At 32.8% G+C, this 20412-nt stretch overlaps 2 protein-coding genes and 1 pseudogene across 2 annotated transcripts; 2 read left to right on the top strand and 1 right to left on the bottom strand.

The window, feature by feature from the left end:
- Positions 1–20412, bottom strand: part of LOC148122468 (olfactory receptor 9G19-like) — a 224441-nt pseudogene that overhangs the window by 98779 nt on the left and 105250 nt on the right.
- On the top strand, positions 10037–10987 carry LOC148122474 (olfactory receptor 10AG1-like). The gene has a single exon (XM_087903827.1). The coding sequence runs from the start codon at positions 10037–10039 to the stop codon at positions 10985–10987; it is 951 nt and encodes a 316-aa protein (XP_087759953.1).
- Positions 17177–18715, top strand: LOC148122473 (olfactory receptor 10AG1-like). Its single transcript, XM_087903826.1, has 2 exons — positions 17177–17198; positions 17802–18715. The coding sequence occupies exons 1-2, from the start codon at positions 17177–17179 to the stop codon at positions 18713–18715; spliced, it is 936 nt and encodes a 311-aa protein (XP_087759952.1).

Below are 20412 nucleotides of genomic sequence, written 5' to 3'. Positions count from 1 at the left end.
AACTTTTGTAGCATGTAAGACAGTTAAGTTACCACCAAGTTTTGGGGTCATTTGTTCAAATGAGCTTTGTATATACATTTTAGTCCTCCTTTGGTTTGCTGTTCTCTGTTCTTCAGTTTGCATTTCTCATGGCTGATCACATCCTTCAATTTTCTGCAGTTGTTACCTTCCTCCATTTGTGCTTAGGTGTCCCTAATCTGTGAGTTTTCTTAACACAATTCTCCCTGTGTCTGTTTTATAAACTTTAACATTTGTGTTTTGTGGGTTTTTGTATTGATTTGGCTCCCATAATAACTAATTTTGATCATATTTTCAATCTGTTTTTCTAGAAAAATTTGTTTATGAAAATAGATGGCACTTTTGATCTGCCTCTAATCTGTTTGTTTTCCGTTTTTCCTTAGTCAATTAATTTCGAAATTCTATATCTGCTAATGATCTTACTGTCCCATATTTTAAATTTCTCTTAGAACATTCAACTGTCTGTTTAAAATTCAGGTGTTGCTTTTACTATCTGTTTAGAAGTGTAAGTTACCAAATACTGTTGATGAAAATAACCAAGTGAACAGCATTGTTTAAATGCCAGATTTCAGTTATGTCACAAAAATAAATGTACATACACATATGTATGTATATGTGCCCACATATATGTATGCATATATGCATATGTGTATATAATTACATATAGATATAAATATATATGGAGAGAAAAAAGGAGAGACAGAAATACACAGACAGACAGAAATAGAGAGAGGGACAGAGAGTAATTTTGTTACCTTATGTAGTGACCGGACAAGTCAGAAAACTTGCCCTACCTCATCACATGTTAGAATTCTGTGTTTGTTTATGTTTACAAATAAAACATAAACATTCTTCAAGGAGAAATATGTTTCTTTCTTTTTATATATCCTGGTTTTCATGATCTTTATGAATAGTGTGAATACTGAGAAAGATATCGTAAGTGCCTTAAGATTCTTGCATGAAATTTCAAGTATTAGTTACATATTCATATCTTTTGCATAATCATAAACTTTTGCTTTGATTTCCTACCATAATGTGCACAAATATTCTTCCTCATTCATGATAGTATGTTTATATATAAGAATGGATAATAATAGTAATTTCAACTGTTAATTCAAAATTGTTCTTCTCTCTAAGTTATCATTCAAAGTGAATGTTTAAACTTAAAAGAGTTAAATATGGCACATAAGCCATTTTCCAATAGAAACTGCATAAGAATAAAATAAATTTTTACTAGAAAAATATAATTGATTCAAATAAAGTCAAGTTAAACCAAATAGAAGAGAGATCAGAAAGAGTTTAAGAGCCAGAGGACATGGAAGACATGAAAACGAGGCCCCTCAATTAACATGATGAAAGCTCATATTAACTCACAGAGACTAAGGCAGCATGCATAGGACCTGCAGGGGTTTGCACCAGGTTAATTTTGTATATATTGCAGCTTCCAGTCTAATATTGTCATTGGATGTCCAAGTGCTTGAGTGAGTAGGTCTCTTTCTGTGTCTTCATCTGGGCTCTTTCCCTCTGTTTGTTTGTCTTGACCAACTCTAATGTACCAGTTTTTATTTTACATTATTAGATTATATGTTATGACATCATTTCTAAGCCTGCTTGCTTTGTAATGAGAGAAATAAATGGACTGGATCTTTATGGGATATGAGATGAGATAATATTGAAAGATTAGAGAGTATTGAACCATGATCAGGATAAAGAATGTTAGAACATACTACGTTTTCGATAAAAGGGAAAACAAGCAATGAGGTGAAGCATGACTGAAGGCTATATTCAATGTTAATCTCTGGCACAAACACATGCAAACTATTTCATCTGCACACACACACACACCACACCACACACACACACACACACACACACACACACACACACACACTAGAAGACACACATTCAAGAATAAGAATAGGAGGACTAAAGTTTATATGACATTCAAGGCTAGAACATGAGTGTGTATTTCAGGAGAAAGCCAATCTTTTTTAAATAATACAAAAAATGCTTAAATGTACAGTTATAGTCTCATGGTGGGAAATAATGTATGTTAGACAATAATTTTTTAAATGTAAATCAGTCAATAAATTATTTTAAACTTTGAAAAAAACCAAAAAATAAATATCCCAGTAATAATAAGCAATATGGAAATATGTGGTGAGCCCACAAGACTCCACAGCAAAATTACAGCTAACAGGCCAATAGACAGCAATATGATCTGGTAGAGAACCTGAATGCAAGATTCAGGGAACACTTGTTTGTTTGACAAGTAACCATCAATTCTGTAAAATTCTTGTAATATCATGATGTTTCTCTCTTCCATAATGTCCTAGGAGTGTATAAATCATTTTTTAAACTTGACTTTTCCTTTGTGGGCAACTGAATAACTTTTCCCATACCATGAAGCAATGGTGTGAAAGCATTCACTTGACTAAACCTTTGCTCTCATATACAAATCTACATAAAACTAGTCCAACACACATATCCTATGAAAGGACTTCCACAAAGAAAAGAGTACTAAACAGCATCCACTGGGGAGGGAGACAGAGAAAGAAAGAGAGAGAGAGAGAGAGAGAAAGAGAGAGAGAGAGAGAGAGAACATCTGGGTGGCCCCTCTGTCAGCAAACTCAGGAAGGTATAATCTACTGGTCTTTTGCTCTAACCTAGAAAGTTACTAGTATTCGGTATTTACCCTTCACCTTGGTTTCAATTAACATAAGATCATAGCCCAGGAAATTAATTGTTTATGTCTTTAGACTCATTTTAACTCAGCCAGCTTGATACTGATGAAAGTCAAACAACTTGCCTTAGTTGCAAACCCTCAGGTTGTTGTGGTTACCAACACTGTGTTACCAGCAGCCGGGGAAGGAAGCAAGAGTGCTCAGAAAATGCAAAAGCACTGTTGTGTTTTTCTGCAATTATTAATCATAAACTTCTAATTACACTGAAAAATGTGGTTAGTAAACAAAAACTTCTTCTTAGAATTTTGTATCACATCTCAATTAATCCTTCCAGTATTGGCCAATGAGTTTCACAGTCATGCACGTTCTGTGATGCAAGGTGTCTCCTTGCCAGATCCATCAGTTCTTATGATTCTGTGAAATACATGCTTCTTACCTGTCTGTGTATAAACTGGAAAACATGTGGGATTGGTAGAACTGTAAGAAATACCTAGTGGGCATTAGAGTGGTCACAGCAGGAATAAAAATGACAAGACAAAAAAGATTTACCTGAGTCAATTTATTTTTATTTTATCCTCTACCCTATTAGTCAGATTTTTGTCTGCTATAGTGGTCCTTCTGAACCATGAGAGGTTTAGTGGATTTATCCCCAATAGAAATATAACAAAATAAGACATGTACACCACTATTAGATTGATAAATATAAATGAAAAAAATAAACTACTGACAGTTTTACATTCATGTAAGAAAAAGAAAAATAGAAACCTCAACGTGCTGGCAAATGATTTGTAGTCACACTTTAATCAACAGCTTGTCCTCATCCCTCACCTAGGAAAGATACGTAGGTATTTCTGTCAGTGTTGTCATCAAGGAGGTTCATTTTATGTATAAATCTTATTTTTGTTTGTTAAGAAGTTATTAGCTGGGCAGAGGTGGTTCATGCCTTTAGAACCAATACTAAGGAGACAGAGGCAGGTGGATTTATGAGATCAAGGCTAGTGTCTGGCCTACAGTGCAAGTTCCAGAATTGCAAGTGATACACAGAAAAATTCTGTCTCTAATTTTTTTTTAAAATCCTAAAATACACATGATAGTTTTAGCAAATGATAACAATGAAGAGATAAAAATTGAGAAAATGATAAGACATGTAATGAAGATAACTTTGTTAGTAAAACAAGATATAGCTAGGCAGTTTATACATAAACAGTGATATGATTTACTTATAATTAAATATAATATACTTATAAAATTAAAAATGTGCATGGAATATCTATGTTTTCATAGATTTGCTACATATATAAATATAGATGCTATAGATATCACTATCATGTATAACAAAATGATATATAATAAATGGGATGTTGTTATTGTTGTTGGAGCTAGTATAGACATAAGAGTTGGTTTGATTCCCTGAAAGTAATAATTAATAACTATTCAAAGTGATCTCCAACTGATTTTCTCATTTTTATAAATCAGTATACCAGAAAGCACATATTACCACCAATATTTATAAAAATTATTTCTGTCTCCAGCTAAAAAATACTGCAAAAAAGGAAAGCCAGAATTTTTGTGACAAGTATAGAAAAGCTTTGTATATAGAAGGAATAACACCAAAGAGACAAATAGGTGGGTATAATCTTAAAGGGGTTAGGAAGTGAGTAAAATGATCAAAATTGATTGTAAGAAAGTATTTTAAAAGCATTATTAAATATACAGATAAAACCTTTTTTAAAACCTACGGGATATGATAAACACAGTTCTAAGAGGCGAGTACATAGAATTAAGTGCCTAAAATAAATTAATAAATAAAAGTTAAAAAAGAGATCTCATAATAACAATGGCACAATTAAACAATATCGAAGCAAAAAATAATAACCACTTGAAGAAGTAGTTTGCTATACATTTTCAACACGGGACTGAAAACGATAATACAGAAAAACACATACAGACTTTATATGTGTGTGTGTGTGTGTGTGTGTGTGTGTGTGCACATATGCACACATAGTTTTCAATGGAAACAAGTTGGTTCTTTAAAAAAATCAATAAGAATAATAAATTATGAGCCAAATCAACTAAATTATGGTTAATATGCAAATTAATTAAAATAGAGATTAAAAAGGAAAACAGTACAACAAAAACTCAGGAAAACAAGACAAATATATGGATATACATTAAAAATCAGTGCTCTGTCCAACATAAAGGATAAAAGAAATACATATTTTTTGATACACATGGCCAAACATTGTTAAATTCATATCAGGTGAACAATTTCAGCATACTAAAAACCTTATTAGTGTAGAAACACTAACTGACATCTGACCCTCATATTCACCACCCAGAAAACATGATAAAATTGTTTAAGTTTAAAACACTTGTTTTCCATTGTGCATTTCTGGGTTCTTTATCAAAAATCATGTATGCACTTTTGTGAGGATTTATACTTAGGTCTTCATAAGGAAGAAAAATGTAAATAATTCTCAAAATATGCTACAGTCCGAAACAGAGGGAGAATTGTCTAATTCTTTTAGCAAGGCCACAATTATTCTGATATCTTACCACACTAAGGTCTAATAAAGAAAAAATTGCAGGCCAATTTCCCTTCTGAAAACAGATGTGAAAATTAACTAATAGAGTACTTACTAACTGAATCTAACAGCCAATCAAATAGATTATCCAATATTATCGTGAAAGCTTCATCCCAGAGTTGGAGTGATAACTTAAGACACATACTCAGTATATGTATTCCACCATATAAGCAGTTTGAAAAACACAATACTCATATTCTGTAGTCTTTGAAGTGTTGAAGATTATCTAACTGAAATACATGTTTGTATAACTAGAAATTGTAACTACCATGACTAAAGTTTACCTATTATAAATTACTATTTACTAGTCCATAAATTTTAAGTATACATGACATTTTTAAATGAACTCTATAAACATAATATCTTAAACAAGAGGAGAAATATGCATATAACAAAATTGACCTTAAGATTGTATCAATAAATCAAAGTCCATACCAATATAAAGTATTCACCTCTATATATTATATTCCCCTTATATTTTTTTTAGAAACTGACTATGACCCTTAGTTACTTATAATGAACATAAAGATTTTATTACATAATATGTAGGTCTCATATCTTCTAGTATTCTATGTGTAAGAGTTGATTAAAATGTAGAATGAACATCATAGAAATCATCTGAACCCCTGGAATCTACAGGGTTTGTGTTAACTGACAGCTAAGAAATTACAAAATTCACCATAAGTAAATTTGAAATTTAAATTAAAATGTTGAAACTTAAAATTTCCAATCATCTGGAAACCCATTTGATATAGTGAACATATTGTTGATACCGTCTAACTGATCAAAACTAGTTTGATGCTTTGGGTTATTTAATCTATCAGATCAGAATTAATAAAAGGCTTCCCTGTGAATAATGTTACTAGGACAGAAAACAAATTATCCTAGTTTATAACCATAAGAAACTAGTGTGAAGGTATATGTTCAATCCACACAATATTCAGAAGAGATAAGAGTTGGTATGCTCATTATTACAAGATCAAATATAAGCTACTTTGGTTCCAGAGAAAAGAAAGCAGAATTCTGGTAAAGTTATTAGTGCTGAGAGAAAACTCACTGCTATGAAGTAGTTGACTTCCAATTTTGTCTTAGGGTGAACATATGTCTGAGCTCAAGTTTTACCCTTGAAACATATTTGAAAGTTCAAAGAAACATTTGTAATAACATTAAAGATGCTCAATAAGTAATTGTAATAAAATATATTTGTTCAGAATTATGAAACAGAAAATATTGAATAGAAAAGGCATTTTCATGAATAAAAATCATTTACAAGACATTTTAGGAGTATATATAAAATATTAACTCATTAACTTCAGACGATAATAACAAAATGTTAGAAAACAATAGAAAATAACAATGGGAATAATTAGTAACTGAAAGAAAATTCAGAATTTATTTTTTTGAAAATTTAGATACAGATTAAAGGGGACAAACGTAATCTTATGACCTGGAACACATATTAAAACCTTGTGAAGACTGAAAAATATAAAATCTACTTAAACAAATATGTTAGGTTTGCAAATGTTTACTAAAATAATACATAGAAAAAAGACATGTCAAAGATGCTTAATACCAATTAGGTAGTGGCATAAATGTAAGGAAATATAAAGTGACTTACACTTATACCAGTATGTTATTTATGTCTAAGATTTAACAACATTAAAGCAAACTACATCATTTAAAATTGGCAAATTAATTCATAGTCTTCCATCATTGAGAATGATGTCAGCATGTGGACTGGATGACAATGCATAGTTCTTAATCATAATTTCTCCATTCGCAATCTTAATCTTTCTATAAATGAGTATTAAGTCACAGTCTTTTTATATTACTTCCTTTTATCTTCTGAATATGAGTTCATGTGTGTTTTGTTGGGGTCTTTTGGGTTTTTAATCCAAACTTTTCTAATGAATGTGGAATCAAAAAGGTCAATCACTGATGGGATGAACCTCTGCTCTGGCATCTGAATGCAATTGGTGTCAAGACTTGAGAATACTAGCCCACCAATGGTAGTCCAGATAGACAATTCATTTGGAAGTTGTAGATTTGTATCTAGGTTTTGATGTGATATTGTTACTTAAAATTCTACATATGTCCTTGTTTCAAATATTTCATGGCAGACCATTGGCAACTGTATTTATTTGTTTATTATTTGTTGGTTTGTTTATTTTTGTCAGATGAGATAAAATGTGTTTATTCTCAGCAGTATGTTTTTAAATGAAAGACATATTGAAGATATCAAAATGTCATTAAACTTGAGGTGTCAAAAAGTACATTTTACTCTACTCTAAGACAGTACAGACTTTCAGTCATGGGAAAATGTCTTGCTTATATAAAATGCAGATACACTTAGGGATGTATCAGAACCCTATGATTTCTGCACTATGAATAAGCAAGTAATATGATCACAGTAAGTTTTTTTGTCATCTCTTGATCTCAATACTCAACAAAAACAGTTCTGGAAAAGTAATTCAGTGACTGAGTGTTTCTTTTCCAACAGAAAGCCTCAGTTACAATCTTCAGTATTACAAAATTGTAGTTACCAGCTTCTGTTATTTTCAACTCTAGTATTTTTTAATAATAACAAAAACATATATATTTAGTCAGTACATATATAATATATTAATAATATCAGAAATGAATGCTGAATAAATATGTATATATTCTATATATAATAAGTTTATATATGCATATATACATATATTTAGTCAGTATTCTTTTCAGTTGTTGTTAAGAAATTTTATGTGTGTGTATGTGTTAATTTAATTTGTGATTCTTCTAATGCTAAATTCATGACTGATAGCAAAAAATGGTTCTTTACATTTAGAAATTAACACGGGAAAGAAGTTTTCCCATGGTAGAGAACAATCTTTGTTAACTAGAATAGTCCATTATGACAGGGGAATATATTTTGGGAGGCGTTTTAACTCTGTTTAAATAAATAAAGGAAAACTCTTGCTCTTAGAAAAAGAAATTTCCTCATCATTTTATCATTGTATATCAATAAATCAAGGTAAGAATTATAACTAATCTAATTCCTAAGAGCATGGACTGAATTTGATTAACAACAAGCTTGACTTCTTTTATTTTTACATTTTTTATATCAGCACTTGGATAAAATTACATAAAATAATTAAAGGAAAATTTTAATTATTTATTTTGGTTTAAGTTTCAAACACTATTTGTGCTTGGTTTTACACTGCTTGCAACAAATGATGATACATGATCCAGAGGGAAAAAAGAAAGCATATGCAATTTGTTTTGATATAAAGGACTGATGAATTAAATACCATTGTCACCAAAACCAACATAGAATTGGTAAGATGTATTTAATTATTATTCTCTGTTAGGCATATATTTAAATGTTTCAGTGATATGACATCTCGAGAACATATATCATAAAACTCCACCTATCTATAATAGAGAATGAAATGCTGAGTGAAGATCACTGAGGTGGATTTGACACCTACAGTGATTGAAACCGCTCCTAGCGGCAGAGTGTCAATAGTTGTCACAAGTAAATCTTAAAATATTTATTGCATATTTTCATTTGGTTCCACAGAATCTTTTCTAGAAAGCTTTTCAAAAAAGACAATTATATATAAATCTTTAATACAAGACCATAAATGACCTTAAAGACAAACTCACAAGCTCAGATCATTAATAATTTTGAAAGGTCTAAATCTTCTTTTGTTTTCATATTCATTTCATTTTCTAAAGTTTATTAGTAAAATACAACACAGTATATAATAATGATTTTAATTAATGCCACACTATCTAAATGAAAGAAAATCAGTATTTCAAAAGTGAGAACAGCTAATATTTATAAATATTTTATAATTTCTTTTATAGCATGAACAAGAGAATCTAAAGATTTATAGATGACACACCTGCACACCTGAAGACATGAGATAGAGAGGTAGAGACAGAGAGGAAAGATTGAATGATTTGAGAAAGTTTTTTCAGTTATCTATGTGCATAACTTGCCTACAGGAGCTGAGAAAATATCTTGGGGGTAAACAGTGCATCTAGCATTCATAAGGCTGTGGTTTGGACTACTGTGCCAGAAACAAATGAAACTAGAGAGTAAGTACCATTTGTCAAAAATGAAGTAATTGCTGTATTTTTTGATTTGTCTATGGTGTCAAAGAATTTCACAGATGTAAAAATATAAATTCTGAGTGCATAGATATTACAACTAACTTAAAAATTTTAAGTGTAAAATAGAATCTTATCAAATATGGTCTTCATTTAGCATAAATTTTGCAACGAAAAGCAAATGAATATCAGGATATATTGGGCTTTAAAAATCACACTAGAAATTTGAATAAATTTTTCATTAGATAATAAATATGTCAATAAAGAATTTTTATCATAATAAAGAAAAACAATTTTGGTATTAAAGAGCTAAATGAAAATTAAATAATTCTGAAATTGCCACTTTGGTTTCTTAGATAAACATTGAATATATTATGTGTCATCATGCCATTAACAAGAATGTTTTTTAATCACTCAGTAGAAAGATGTTAAAACAATAGCATTTATTTCAAAGATATAATTATTTCCAAAGAGTATATGTCAGGACAAATTATAATTTCATCAGTATATGTGTATAACTTTATGAATATATATATATATATATATTTGTAAGCAGAAATTAAAATCTTCAAATATGACAATATCAATTTCTGTATGATAAAATAATACCGAGGATAAGGAAATGTAATTCTGGTTGAATCATCCCCACAGATGAAACACACAAACATCAAGGCAGAGGAAAATACTTCCACAGTGACACACTTTCTCCTCCTGGGATTCTCTGACCTTCCAAACCTCCAGGGCTTTCTTTTTGGTATGTTCTCCATAATGTATGTGACTATCATAATTGGAAACAGCTTCATAATTGTTATAACCAGAATTGATCCTACACTACACAAACCCATGTATTTTTTCCTGACAAATTTCTCTTTTCTGGAAATCTGTTATGTATCAGTCACTCTGCCTAGGATTCTGTATAGCATTTGGACCCAGGACAGACGAATTTCTCTTCTGGCCTGTGCCACACAAATGTGTTTCTTCCTAATTCTGGCAACTACAGACAGTATACTCCTTGCTGTGATGTCCTATGACCGCTATGTGGCTATCTGCAACCCTCTGCACTATCCTTTAGTCATGAACCAAACAAAATGCACACAATTGGCAGTGGGCTCCTGGCTTGGTGGCATACCTTTCCAGTTAGGGCAAACCTGTCAGATATTCTCTCTACATTTCTGCAACGCTAACCGGATAGATCACTTCTTCTGTGACATACCCCCTGTAATTAAGCTGGCCTGTGGAGATACTTCTCTTCATGAGCTGTTTGTCTTTTTAGTGACTGTCTTGCTTGCTGCAATCCCTTTTTTATTAATATTGACATCATATAGCAAAATCATTGCCACCATTATGAGATTACCAACTGCTCAAGGACGGACCAAAGCCTTCTCCACATGTTCTTCTCATCTGGTGGTGGTGCTTTTGTTTTATGTCTCTGCATCTATTACCTACTTAATGCCAAAGTCAACACATTCTGCAGTAAGTGACAAGCTCCTCTCTTTTTTTTATACCATTGTGACTCCCATGTTCAATCCCATGATATACAGCCTTAGGAACAAAGAAGTGATTGCAGCTCTGAGAAGATTATTGTTTAGAAGAGTACAATAGACTTATGTACAGTGATTGAATTGCAACCATAGTTCTCACACAGACTGTTACATATGCATTTCCCCTTTGAAATGTTACTAACTGTTATGACCTCTCTTTGCTACTTTTGAAAGTTAGTATAGCATGACTTTTCATAGAAATCACTAACTAAATTGTTTTATTGTCAATGTTTATGTCTAATAAAACATTTTAATTAAACTTTTCTTTGACATTTTTCTACATATGTGTAACACATTCCCTATTCTTATTAAAACTCAATTTCCTCTATCAAAATTTTTCTCCACATGTAGGTGTTTTTGCTTTGTTTCATGACTCATTGAACATAACTTAGACCCTCTGTGTGACCACAGGTTTGAATGTATTTTGCATAATCAACCTAGAGCATGGACTCCTATTCATTCTCATTGAATGTTAGTAAATAGGAATGATGTAGTCAGAATAAGCTTTCTCATCATTTTCTTAACTTATTTTTGATAGTGTCAATTTCATTCATGTCCAGTGAAAGGGAGAACAGCTGCTTGACTTGAAAATCCCATTGGATTTGTTAAGCACAGTTGCTGGCTTTTGTAACCATTCACTGCATCCTGCCACTCTATATTCATTTGGTGTCTCCTTTTTTTTAGAGGGTATACAGAAATCTTGTCTAGGACTGAGTATTCAATTCTTATTGATTGTCAAAAGTTTAAACACCCAATATATGTGCATTCACCATGAATAAAATGTAGTATGTACCACAATCTCCATATAAAAGTAGCAATATGAATCAGTCTGCTTTCATGTGACATATTTATAAATCTAAATTACATGGCCCCTCTTCTTCACATCTTTATTTCATGTTTTTTTCCTTAATACCATATTATATTTAATAATTATAATGACACATTAAACATTTTTAAAGTATGGGTTAGGCTAATTGATAAATTGTTTAAACTTACAGTATTCTATCAGAATTTTGGTAAATTTAAGAAGACAAAAAATGATTGAAAACCACATTGAACCTACCATGTATCTCAGTAAGATTACTGCACTCACATAAGAAAGCAAGCTTCTTTGAATTTATTTTCAAAAGCTAGGATTATTTATAATATTTTCATTTAATACTGCATCTATTCCATAAATTTCTTGGAATATTAAAGAATTCGATTTATAAGTGGTCTGATTGTCTGGATTTCTTCCCATTCCTACATACACACACACAATGGTATGTATTATTTATATACTACAAATTGGTAAAAGGTTTTTTCAAGCATGTACAGAAATACTTTCAGTAGAATTCCTTCTAATAGCCTGCATCTCCTGTCATCTTGGCCTTTTGTTATTTATCTCCGAGACACACACTAATACATATTATATATATATATATATATATATATATATATATATATATATATATATATTTGAAATTCATATTAATATAAATAAAATATAGACCCCAAATGACAGAAAACACACAAACTTTAATAACCAAAACAAATAAAGTTTTATGTCTGAGAAAGAATTAATTTATGATGACTTTTTGAATTTTCCTCTAAAGGATGTAATTTACTTTCTTCATAGTTGCTATAAGATCTATGTTCATATGCTATACTTCCTTTAGTAATTCCTTTGCAAATGATACTTAGTTTGCTTTTCACACTTACCTATTATTAATATTGCTATAATATTGATTTGATAGTACCTGTCATCTGTTGATATAGGAGTCCTTAAACATTACTCAAAAGTGCTGTATCTTGGCCATATGGTTGATTTATTTTTAGTTTGGAAAAACTTTAATGGTCTTTAGAGTCTAGATAGCTTTGCATTCTACAAAAGTATGAAATGGTTCTCTCTCCTTTTCCCTTGTTCTCATTATTTTTATGTATTTGTTTCCATTATTGTGATTTTCTATTTATGTGAATTTGTGCATACCTGTGTGGGTTCAGGTCCTTCTCAGGTGGACAGGAGCCACTGAAATCAGAAAGGTGTTTAAGATCCTTTGGAACTTTATTTTTTCTTAATTGCTCCACTACCATATTTGCCCTTTTATTTATTTTCCTAATGAATAAAATTTACAGTGTAACAAGATACAAATTCAGTGTAGTTTTGATCCATTTTTTTCTTGATGACCAAAGAGGCTGTGCATTTTACTCTGTGTTGTGAACATCTCTATACTATATTTTGTAAACTGCATATTTCCAAATTTGTTTATATTATGGAAAATTTAAATATTTTTCATTACATAGGTATATATACCAGAACTATGCCTAGCAAAGATATCTTATATTCTGCAAATATTTCTTCCATTGATTGTTAAACATGGACCTTTTTATTTAACAAAATTGCTACTTTTACATTTTTCATAAGTTCCAAGTGAGTAAGATATCCCTATTTCTTGATCTGGTGTATTTTATAAGTTCTTGAGCATCATTTGTAGGCCTGGTTTTCTGATAGAATTTAGGTACCCCATGGGCAATATAATCTCAATTGACAGTCAATAAATACATAGATTAGCTCCCTCTCTATGTCCAATACCAGAGCTCACCAACCCCAACTGGACAGTGGGGGAACAAACATAGGACCAAACTAGGCCCTCTGAATGTTTTATGACAGTTTATGGATGTGGCAATGAGATCAGGATTTAGCCCTTCTGCTTGTACTGGCTTTTTTTGGGACACATTCTTTTTCGAGGGAGACCTTGGTCAGCCTAGATGTAGTGGAGAGGACTTTGTCCTGCCTCAAAGCAATGTGCTAGACTTTGATGACTCCCATTGGGAAACTTTACCCTTTCTGAGGAGTAGAAGGTAGTGGATTGAGGGGGATGTTGAGGGAGTGGGAGAAGAGGAAGGACTGGGAACTGGAATTAGAATGTATAATGAGAAGAGAAGATTTTTACACTAATTAATTTATTAAAGAATATATTTACTAGACAAAACAATCTTTCTCCAATGCTATGAAGAAATATATCTTATAAATAAAGTAATATTATATATTATATTATATATATATCACATTTTCCATTGGAAACATAAGCAGAATTTAATCTGTTGATATATGAGGAAATTATCCAAATATGTGAGCCTTTCCCACCTTGTCTGTAGATCAGAGTGGAGTTTATGTTCCTTGCTCAAAGTTGTTGATAACAGGTATGGCTACACACCTTAACTTAGGGTTGGTTACTTGGTGCTTTGGATGTTAAGATTGCCCATAGAGGTACATCCGCTCCACCCTGTCCAAAAGCCAGAGTCTTTAAGCAAACTTCTGCTATTTCTTTTGAAGAAAGGGAATGGCTTTTGAAGAAGGGAATGGCTCACTTCAGGATACTTGATCCAGGGTATTTTCACTATCTATACACAGAATGCTTAATGTAGGATTCAGGAACTTGATGTAACAAGTATTGGGGAAAGTAACTGCTTTGATTATCCATTGTGTCATGTTAAAGCAGCTTTTTGCCTTCTTCCCCCGATTCATATTAGGGTATAAAAGTTTATGGAGAAATAAACATGGACAAACTCAGAAGACAGAAGAATTCAGTAGTTAGCATTCTCTGAGTAGACCCCTGTTACTATCCTGTGTCTCTGGGTTTCTTTCTTATCTCCATTCCTCCTACTTAACATTCCTAATCTTCAAGTCCCTTCCCTTGTACATATGAACACACTTGGGCAAAGATCACAACAGAAGTTATCACATAACACGTTGCTCCTGACATTATACCTGTAAAATTGTTTCCCATAATGATTTCCCAAATCATCACAAGAATATTTCCTGTGCATCATTTTGTACTGCATGGTCTAAATTGTGGTACTCAAATGTCGAAGATTAATTGAATAAGAGACTAAATACATTATTGAATCAGTGAATATTTCTTAACCTATTTCAGAATTTTGTGAAATTTTGTTGAATACCTCACATCAACACATGAAAACAGCATTTAACTTAATATATTTCAGGACCAATTTACTGAACTCATATATTGAAAGACTATCTTACAGATATATCTCCCAATGTTAGCCTTTCTTTCACAGCACAAACTGATGATATGTTCATTCACTTAACATTTATAGCCATCAATTTATTTCATTATAACAGAAATTGAGTCATACATCATCTATACAATTTTGACAAAAATGCAAAGTGTTTTTGTTTCTGACTCCATTCCTTATACATCACATTGGGACAAATGGACATTTTCGCACAGTAGAAAGTGCACTTGGAGGAAATTTCTCACTAATGCCACCTTCCTATGTCTTTTTCTCCCTTCTGATTTGTCTCCCTTTTTTCCTCAAGTAGTTGCCCATTAACCCTTTGCTTTTGTAAACATTTTATCTTTACTTTTATCTCACAAATACATATACTTTAACTTAGGAATTCCAATAAAATATCTCAAGCTAAATATTTTGTATTGATTTTTTGAGACAGAATGAATGAATTTAATTTGATTTTTTTTAATAATTGCATCCATTTTTTTTACAAATTTCATGATCCCCATGCTCAAAATTTACTCAGGAAATCTTGTCTTTTTCTACTTTCATATAGATTAGATCCATATATGTCTCTCTTACAGTTCTCATTGCTGTTTAGGTTTTCTGATATTGTGAATTGTAGGTCAGTTTTTTTTGATTTATGTCTAAAAGCCAATTATGGGTGAGTATAATGATATTTGTCTTTCTGGGTCTGGGTTACCTCATTCAATATGATACTTTCTAGATCCATTCATTTGCATGCAAATTTCAAGATATCATTTTTTTCTGCTGTGTGTCTTTTAGCGGGGAGAATTAAATTGGGAGAAATAGGAGAGTGGCAAGGATCTGGGAGGAATTGGGGGAAGGAAGTATTATAAATGTATATTATAGACTGGAGAGCAAGGGGGAGTGGGAGTGGTGGGAGTGAGAGGGAAATGGGAGGATGGGAGGAGGTGGAAATTTTTAATAAATGAAAAAAGAATGAAAAAGAAAAAAGTATATTGTACAAAATAATTGAAATGAATTTTTTAAAAAGAAACTTTAAATAAAGAAAACTCAGAAAAGTTATTTAAAACTAACTTTGCCTGCAAAATAATTTCAAGGGAAAATCCTAGGTGTGTTCAGTGTGAATGAACACTAGATGAAGTGGTTTATCTTTTCTTTTCATAAAAATTTACTTCTTATTTTATTTTAATTTTTATAACCTAATTATATTTTATTCACAACTCCTTTCTTTAATCCATACCTTTCCTTGTACCCCTTCAGGTTTTTCAAATTCATTAATATTTTACAAACATATACGTGTATTTGTAGACATATATATTTCCTAAGCACAGACTGCTCAGTCTGTTTAATGTTACTTGTTTGCATACTTTCAGGGATGATCATTTGGTTTGGGATAACCATTTCGCCTGCTCTTATCTCGGAAAGACAAAAGAATATTTGTTCTTATTTTTGCCTTTTGTTGCTTGGTACAGTTCATGCTTTCTTGATTTTCCTCATTCCAGCATTGCATGTCTATTGTTGTTATCCTTGTTTAGTCAAATTTTAGTCAAATTGCTGCGGGAGCGCCTTCTGCTCCTTCAGCCAATAACCGCTGAAATACCAGCCCATTGGGACGTGGTGTATTTCTCTTTAAAAAAGAGCAGCAAGCCTCGGTTTGCTCTCTTGGTTCTGGCTCCTGCACCAGTGACTACTGGCTGAAGGAGCAAAAGGTGCTCCCACAGCATCAAATTTGTGAGATTTTATGTGTTCACACACATACAAATGATATAAAATTTTGCAAAGAACGTTTAGTAATTGAAAATGGCATTTATGGTCACTTAAAATTAAAAAAAAGTGAATTTCTAGCCAGACAGTGGTGGCACACTCCTTTAATCCCATCACTCAGAAGCCAAGGTAGATTTCTTTGAGTTCCAGACCAGCCTGACCTACAAGAGTTAATTCCAGGGCAGGTTCTAAAACTACAGAGAATCCCTCTATTAAAAAGTAAAAACAAAAAACAAAAAAAAAGAAAAGAAAAACAGAAAGGAAAAGAAAATAAATTTCTAAAGTCATTGTCTGAATTGTGTTTATCTTTGTACAAAATATTCAATAGAATAAAATCAAAGTATTAGTAAGAGACTAAATGGGGACAAAGCATGTAAAAGATGCTTGATACCAATTATGTAGTTGTCGGAGCTTCGACAAAAATATCTCTTGCCAGGTTAGGGCCATTGAGATTTAAAAATATAGTAAAGAAAATGAAGACATGAAATATAAGGCAGAAAGTCATAGAATAGTATTGGGAGGGAGTTTCAGTGAATACTGAAATTGCCTGCTTTTAATTTCCAATTGCTTACAATACCCAAGACCCCAAAATTTAGAAAAAAGACAAAAAAGGGCATTAACATGATATAGGGAAATGAACAGATCAGTTGAAGTTTGTGGGCTATATCAATAGTTAAACATTGTGTTGCTAGAACAAAACAAGGCATTCTTACACCGTAGACCAAAGTATTCTGTAAAGTGATCTCCTTAAAGGAACTGGAACACTCAGTTGGATCCTTAGACTTTTGTTTGAGGTAGAAACATATCTACTTCTCTATTCCTGAAAATATGTGTTGTGGTTATTAGCCACACCTGTTGACAATAACCTTGAGAGATCAGAATGATCTGAATTAAATCTAGGTGGGAGTTTTGTTTACGGTAGAAACATAATAATCTTGAAGAAATAGAGGTTAATCCCAATTCTCATTATGTTAATGTTCAATGATTTGAGTTTGTTTTTGCAATTTGTGTACATAACTTGCTTACAGGAGCTGAGCAAATACCTAGAGTTTAGACTGCTTGACTGGCCTTCGAAAGGCCACAGTGACACATTTTCCACTGTGGACATACTTCCACAGTGACACATTTTCTCCTCCTGGGATTCTCTAACCTTCCAAACCTCCAGGGCTTTCTATTTGGTATGTTCTCCATAATATACATGATCATCCTAATTGGAAATAGCTCCATAATTTTGATAACTAGAATTAATACTGCACTACATAAACCCATGTATTTTTTCCTGACTAATTTCTCTTTTCTGGAAATCTGTTATGTTTCAGTCACTCTGCCTAGGATTCTGTATAGCATTTGGACCCAGGACAGAAGCATTTCTCTTCTGGCCTGTGCCACACAAATGTGTTTCTTTCTAATTCTGGCAACTACAGACAGTATTCTCCTGGCTGTGATGTCCTATGACCGTTATGTAGCTATCTGCAACCCTCTGCACTATCCTCTAGTCATGAAACCGACAAAATGCATACATCTGGCAGTGGTCTCCTGGTTTAGTGGCATTCCTTTCCACCTAGGGCAAACTTGTCAGATATTCTCTCTACACTTCTGCAATGCTAACCTGATAGATCACTTCTTCTGTGACATATCCCCTGTACTTAAGCTGGCTTGTGGAGATACTTCTGTTAATGAGCTGTATGTCTATGTAGTAACTATTTTGCTAGGTGCAATCCCTTTTTTATTAATAATAACATCATACAGCAAAATAATTGCCACCATTTTGAGATTGCCAACTGCTCATGGATGGGCAAAAGCCTTCTCCACATGTTCTTCTCATCTGGTGGTGGTAATTTTGTTTTATGTCTCTGCATCTATTACCTATCTAACGCCAAAGTCTATACATTCTGCATTAAGTGACAAAGTCCTCTCTCTTTTTTACACCGTTGTGACCCCCATGTTCAATCCCATGATATACAGCCTTAGGAACAAAGAAGTGATTGCAGCTCTGAGAAGAATATTGCTTAGAGCATAGTGCAATGGACTTATGTACAGTGATTGAATGCAACCACAGTTCTCACATAGAGTATAACACCAGATTTGTCTTTTGAAATACTAATTACTGCTGTGACCTTTCTTTATTACTTTTAAAAGTTAGTATAACATTACTTTGCATGGAAATACACTAACCTGATTGTTACAATGTCAATCTTGTATGTCTAATGAAGCATTTTAATTAAATTTTTTCTTTGACATTTTTCTACATGTGTGTATTGCATTCCCTATTCCTCTTAAAACTCATTTCCTACCTCCAAGTTCTCCCCACATGTATGTCTTTTTGCTTTGTTTCATGACCCAACAACATTAACTGAGGTCTTTGTATGACCACAGGTTTGAAAGTATTATGCATAATCAAACTCGGGCATGGACTCCTAATCTCCATGAACTTGTTAGTAGGTAGGTAGGTAGTAAGTTTCCTCCTCATTTTCTTTTTTTTTAATTTTATTAAATTACAAGTTTCCATTTCCTCCCCTCCTCCCAACACCCTCCCACTCCGCCCACTCCCTCTCCTCCTCCTTCTCCATCCCTAAGAGCAGTCAGGGTTTCCTGCCCTGTGGGAAGTTCCAGTTTCCCCCCCTCCCTCCAGGTCCAGGAAGGTGAGTGTCCAGACAGATTGGATCCACAAAATCCAGTATATGCAGAGGAAACAAGTCCCAGTGTCATTGTCAATGGCTTTTCAGAAAGACTCCGGGCCAGCCACAATCAGAGAATTCGGCCACATTCAGAGAATATGGTTGGATCGCGTCCTCGTTCAGTCCCAGTCCAACTGGCCTTGGTAAACTCTCATTAGATCCGTCCCCTTGTATTAGTGGGTGATCGCATCCCTCGCAGTCCTTATTTCCTTTTTCATTTTCTTCATCCTTCTGCTCCTCATTTGGGCCTTGGGGGGCTCAGTACGGTGCTCCAATGAGGGTCTCCGTCTGTATCGCCATCCATAGTCATATGAAGGTTCTTGCCTTCTTTGCTCACTTTCTCTTTCCTTCTGCTTCTCCTTTTTGGAAATATAAAACGCTTTACTGAGTGAGGTAAGCCAGACCGAAAAAGAGGAATATGGTATGTATTCACTCATATGTGGATTCTAACCATAATTAAAGGTCTTTGAGCCTAATATTCGTGATCCTAGAGAAGCTAAATAAGAAGGTGAACCTGATGAAAATCAGGTAGCTATTCACCTGGAGATTGGAAATAGACAAGAGTCACAGATCCTTCATTTGGCGATGGATGGAGACAGAGACAGAGACCCACATCGGAACACTGGACTTAACTCCTCCTCATTTTCTTAACTTATTTTTGACAGTGCCAATTACATTCAGGCCCAGTAAAAGCAAGAACTGCAACTGTGACTTCAAAATCTTATTGACTTTGTTAAGCTCAATTGCTGACATTTTGTAACCATTCTCCTCATCCTGTTGTTCTCTATTCCTTCAGTGATTCATTTTTAATATTCCTAGATTCTTTAATGGTATACAAATGTCTTCTATAGGACTGATAATTCAATTCTTATTTGTTGTCAACAGTTTAAGCAGTCACATCAATGTGCATTCACCAGGAATTAAATACATTGTGTATCACAATTTCCATATGAAAACAATAAGCTTAAACAGTCTGTTTCTATGTTACATATTTATAAATCTAAATTATATTTTCCCTAATCGTCACATCTGTATTCCC

The sequence above is a fragment of the Myodes glareolus genome, chromosome 3 (assembly GCF_982192425.1).
Source record: "Myodes glareolus chromosome 3, mMyoGla1.1, whole genome shotgun sequence".
NCBI lineage: Eukaryota > Metazoa > Chordata > Mammalia > Rodentia > Cricetidae > Myodes > Myodes glareolus.
Note: the sequence above shows the minus strand (reverse complement) of the source record. Positions and strands in the feature narration are given on the sequence as shown.

What these genes read in the sequence shown, in the direction of transcription:
- LOC148122474 (XM_087903827.1), top strand. Translation starts at nt 10,037, where the DNA reads ATGAAACACACAAACATCAAGGCAGAGGAAAATACTTCCACAGTGACA.
- LOC148122473 (XM_087903826.1), top strand. Translation starts at nt 17,177, where the DNA reads ATGAAATATAAGGCAGAAAGTC. An exon ending in GAAATATAAGGCAGAAAGTC is followed by an intron (nt 17,199 to 17,801) that starts ATAGAATAGTAT and finishes TCCACTGTGGAC; the next exon opens with ATACTTCCACAGTGACACAT.